At 45.3% G+C, this 5,109-nt stretch overlaps 1 protein-coding gene across 1 annotated transcript in view; it reads left to right on the top strand.

Annotated features, from left to right (window-relative positions):
• Positions 1-4,455, top strand: part of GLIPR1 (GLI pathogenesis related 1) — a 5,968-nt gene extending 1,513 nt beyond the window's left edge. The window contains exons 3-4 of the mRNA XM_032421036.1: positions 960-1,202; positions 3,620-4,455. Of these exons, the coding sequence (XP_032276927.1) occupies positions 960-1,202; positions 3,620-3,700 (324 nt within the window). The 3' untranslated portion in view covers positions 3,701-4,455. The remainder of the gene's footprint in view (positions 1-959; positions 1,203-3,619) is intronic.
• The last annotated feature ends 654 nt before the right edge of the window (positions 4,456-5,109 follow it).

The following is a 5,109-nucleotide window of genomic DNA, read 5'->3' as shown; positions in this document are numbered from 1 at the left end:
TTTTGCTTTTTTTTTTTTTTTTTTTTTTGTCACTTTCTTCCCTGTTAATTTTTGAAGGTTTTGTTGTTTATGTTGTCTCTAAGTTTGCCTTTTTTTTTTTTTTTTTTTGCTGCTGGCAGAGTATTGGCTTTCTCAGGAAGGCAGCATGGCATCTCAAGAAAGGATGTGATTTTGAATCGGTCAGGCTTGGGTTTGAGTCCCAGCTCTGTGGCTGTGAGCAGGCTTTTAACGTGTCTGGGCTCTTTAGGGTAGGGCCTATTGTGCTTATTAAATTATATAAACTATGTGAAACACAGCATACAATATTCTGCATGTAATAGGCCCGCAGTGAAATGTGGATCTGTGTCCCTCATTTAGATTCTGAATTCCACAAAACTCCATCATCAGGTTTCCCACTGGCCCTATAGGGTAGTGGAAGACCGGAATGAGACCTCTATTCCAGTTGTCACCCTCATCACACCTCATTCCCTTTCAAACTCTCACTTTGCTCACTCCAGTTACATTGTTTGGTAAGAGTTTTCATTCTTTTTGAATGGAAAGGAATAAGAGCTTCATTCAGGCGGCTGGCCACCTGGGGAGGAGGCCGACTCTGGTCCCAAACCCGGCTCTACACTTTCTGTCCACGAGGGTTTTAAAGGGACAGGATGCGGTTAATTAGCGAGGGGGTGCAGTGGCCTGTAACATTTCCTGATTCCCGTAGATTTGGTGGTACTTATTTACAGCCTACAGGGCTTGAGGGTTGTGCAAGAGGTGTAATTCTTGTTCTGTGACGTGTAAGGGCTTCCTGTTCTCTCATTAATGGTAGGAGGCTGAGTCACCCTCTGATCAATCCGCTTTCTCATCTTCCAGTGTCTGCGCTGATCCTTCTTCAACTCTTTTTCCTCACTGTAGTTGAAAGATCTTTACAAAATCCAATTTTCATTCTTGACCCTCCTATTGTTTAATGTTTTTTTTGGCAGACGTGGGACCCAGCACTAGCCCGAATTGCAAAAGCATGGGCAAAAAACTGTCAGTTTGCACACAATGGACAGCTGCAGTCGAACAAGCTGCACCCGAATTTCACTTTTGTGGGAGAAAATATCTGGACTGGGTCTGTATCCATATTCTCTGTGTCTTCAGCCATTACCAACTGGCACAGTGAAATTCAGGACTATGACTTCGAGACTCAGAAATGCACCCACGTCTGTGGCCATTACACTCAGGTAAGCGTCTGCCCTGTATTCTCTTTTTTTAAGATTTTATTTATTTATTTGACAGAGAGACACAGCGAGAGAGGGAACACAGGCAGGGGGAGCGGGAGAGGGAGAAGCAGGCTTCCCGCCGAGCAGGGAGCCCCATGCCGGGCTCGATCCCAGGACCCTGGGATTATGACCTGAGCCGAAGGCAGACACCCAATGACTGAGCCACGCAGGAGCCCCTGCCCTGTATTCTCTTGAAACCATCTTTTCAAGGGTAAAGAGAAAACTGGAATCTGGTGTTAAGAAAGTGTATAGTTAAGCTGGTGCACCTGAAAATATGAAAGAGTAGGGGTTGCAAGCTTCCTTCAAAAATAAATAAATGGGGCAAACTTCCATAGCAGGGGAGGTCATGCTTGAAGAGTTCAGTTATGTGCGGAAACCTAAAACGTGAGGCTCACCGATCTGGACAGACTTTGAATGTTTCGATAACAGCAACCCCCCTGGGGGACTTTATTCCATTTGTGAGCCATCAGAGGATGTGGTGAGTGAATGCATTTTCAGGGATGCGTCCTCTATGGAATTGGAGGCACTTGATTTGGGACTCTAAAATTGGGAGACATAAGCGTCTCTGACAGAAGCTTCAATTCCATATGCTCGCATTCCTCCGAGCGTGGGCGGAGAGCCTACCGTGGGTCGCCTGAGGACGAGAGAAACAACAGTGGAGAGGCCAGCATGTAAGCTTGTGTAAACCATCCTGTGGCTATTCTGCCCCCCAAATCTACAGGATTTAGTCCCAGTGGCCACATTCAGAGGCTCCCATTGAGATTTTTTTTTTTTTAATTGAAGCTGGTTTGGTTTTCTAACCCTAATGCATGTTTGCAACACGTGGAAACAAATCCCTCAGGTAGACCATCTTCTATGGTCTTCTTACTCTGCTGCCTCCCTATCCCAGCCACATTTCATTTATTTACTTTTATTTCCTGGCATCTTTGTCAAGCCAATAACTAACGGTGCTGAACCCACGTCTGACTGGTTCTAATGTACAAAAATGTGTTGAAATGAGGTATGAGGGCAAAAACATTTCTAACAAGGTAGTTAACTTGGAATAACAGGTGTTTTTTTTTTTAAAGATTTTTTAAAATTTATTTATTTAACAGAGAGAGAGAGAGCATAAGTAGGCAGAGCGGCAGACAGAGGGAGAGGGAGAAGCAGGCTCTCCACCGAGCAGGGAGCCCGATGCGGGGCTCGATCCCAGGACCCTGGGAGCATGACCCGAGCCGAAGGCAGTCGTTTAACCGACTGAGCCACCCAGGCGCCCCAGAATAACAAGTGTTTTTAAAGAGTGCAATGTTGTTGGAAAAACTCTCAATGTAGTTCAGCCATATAGAGCCTCTGGTCTCATTACAGGTAAAACAAGGTTGGCATCACTATTTATTATTATGATGTGAGGGGAATGGAAGATTTCAGTGACATTTTCACCTCAAGATTATTGTAAGCAAGGAAGAGTTATCAAACCACGAGTAGCATTGGTCCCTTTCTTGAAAATATAAATAAGGTTCCTCTAGACTTATCCCATAAACCATTCATCTTGGCTTATGTTCACAAAAAATTGTAACCAGAAAGTTGATTCCATCAGAATCCTACAAGTCCTCAAGGGCCAGGAAGCTAAGTCCGGGTTGTCTGCAAGTGGTACCTGGTACCATTAAACATTGCGCTGTTTAAACCTCCAAAAACAATTGTCAGTCTGAGGGTACTGACTCTCACTCAGTCCGTGTTTAAGCTTCTACCCTGCACGCCGTACTGTTGCAAGGCACTCCCTGGTCATATGTCTTTGTGCAGACGCCTGCCAAACAGAGCCTGGGGCAATGGCTTCTGTCCTACCACATTACTGAGGAGTACAATCGCGGAGAAGTCAAAGTGAGGAGAAATGCGGGGTGGGGAGCTTCTGTGAGGAGAGACGTGTGGAAGTGGATGTAATGTGGCGCACGGTTGGTACATTGTGGAGAAACTGACAAGGTGCCATGTGGGCAAAGAGGACACAGCAACGTATGTGGCCAAAGGGAGGTCTGGAGACGTAGGAGTTGTTCATACGGCAGGAGCCAAATCAGTTGGTTCTTGAAAACTAAGTGAGAGTTTATCAAATGAAAAGGAAAAGGAAGAGAACTCCTGGCAAAATTAACAAGGTGTACAGTGGTACAAATGAGCCTTGTACTTCAGAAGAATGGCTAGGAGCTCACCACAGCGAATATCTGCAGGTCAAAGGACTGTTAAACTGAACACAGACTCCTAAACCATGCAAGTCAGTACACTCCACATCCATGATTCCAGGGACTAAAAACAAGAGGAGGAAACTTGATTTTACGTCATCTAGACCTGAGATTTCAGAGATGGCCTTCTCCAAATCAGCTGAGCTTACTTGTAAATTTTTCCCTTCCATCTAGGACAAAAAAAGGAGGGCCAACATTTCGGACCCGAGAAAACTCATTTCCTTGCATTCAGGTATCAGAGCCCAAGCTGAGTGATCCTAACCTGTTCTCTCTTAAGAGACCACTACATTCTACTCCCAATTCTGAAGAGCAAGCCTTATTCTGGAGAGGAAGTCCAGGGACACCCTGGGTTTGGGATAACACAACCCGCAGCAACCACTTTTAAGCGTGGTACTTAGCTCTCCGTCGTTTAAGATCTCATTCAAATCTCACCACAAACCTGTCAGAGAGCCGCAATCATCCATAGATGAGTCAACAGGCTCAGGGAAATGAAGAAGCTGTTTTCCCAGACCTTGCATCCTTGCCTCTGTGCACCTAATCTCAGCTGCTCTGCAGGGGACCCCCTGAGCACCAGCCCTAATCCCCCCGCAGGGTCCCATTTCTGCTCCAAGATGAAAGAAACTATCATGAACCAGGAGAAACTCGCCAAACTGCAAGCACACGTGCGCATTGGTGGGAAAGGAACTGCCCACTGGAAGAAGGTGGTGCATAGAACAGCTACAGCAGATGATAAAAAACCTTCAGGTCTCCTTAAAGAAGCTGGGGGTAAACTATCTCTGGATTGAAGAAATGACTACGTTCACAAACCAAGGAACAGTGATCCACCTTCACAACTGGTAAGTTCAGGCATCCCTGGCAGCAAACACTTTCGCCATCAGAGGCTGTGCTGACGGAAATGCTACCCAGCGTGTTCAACCCACCTGGTGCAGACAGGCTGCCTAGTTCAGGAAGATGGGCTGAAGCTCAGCCCACACACTGTGGACGGAAAAGCATCACTTGCTATAGGACAGGAGGAGGAGGAAGTTCCAGATCTTGTGGAATTTTTTTTAAAGATTTTATTTATTTATTTGACACACACACAGAGAGAGAGAACAAGCAGGGGGAGAGACAGAGGGAGAGGGAAAAGCAGGCTCCCCACTGAGCTGGGAGCCCGACGTGGAGACTCGATCCCAGGACCTGGAGATCATGACCTGAGCCGAAGGCAGACGCTTAACCACGAGCCACCCAGGCGACCCTGGATCTTGTGGAATTTTGATGAGGCTTCCAAGAATGAAGCAAACTGACCTGACTCGTCTTCTGAAGAAGATAAAACTTATTACTGTGAGCTGCTATTTTATATGATGACTACTTTTTAAAATTTTGTTCATGGATCTGATGAAATCTAGATCTCTAATATTTTTTAAGCCCAAGCCTCTTGGACACTGTAGCTCTTTTCAGTTTTTGCTTAGACACAATTCATTCTTTGCAGCTATTAAGCTGAAGAAGCCTCAGGATAAAGTTTGAAACAAGGTTAATAAAGATCTTTGCCTAGTGTAAAAAGAAGAAGAAGAAGAAAGAAGAAGAAGAAGGAAGAAGAAGAAGAAGAAGAAGAAAGAAGAAGAAGAAGAAGAAGAAGAAAAGAAGAAGAAGAAGAAGAAGAAGAAGAAGAAGAAGAAGAAGAAGAA

Source organism: Phoca vitulina, unplaced genomic scaffold (genome assembly GCF_004348235.1).
Source record: "Phoca vitulina isolate PV1807 unplaced genomic scaffold, GSC_HSeal_1.0 scaffold23, whole genome shotgun sequence".
In the NCBI taxonomy this organism is placed as follows: Eukaryota; Metazoa; Chordata; class Mammalia; order Carnivora; family Phocidae; genus Phoca; species Phoca vitulina.
Note: the sequence above shows the minus strand (reverse complement) of the source record. Positions and strands in the feature narration are given on the sequence as shown.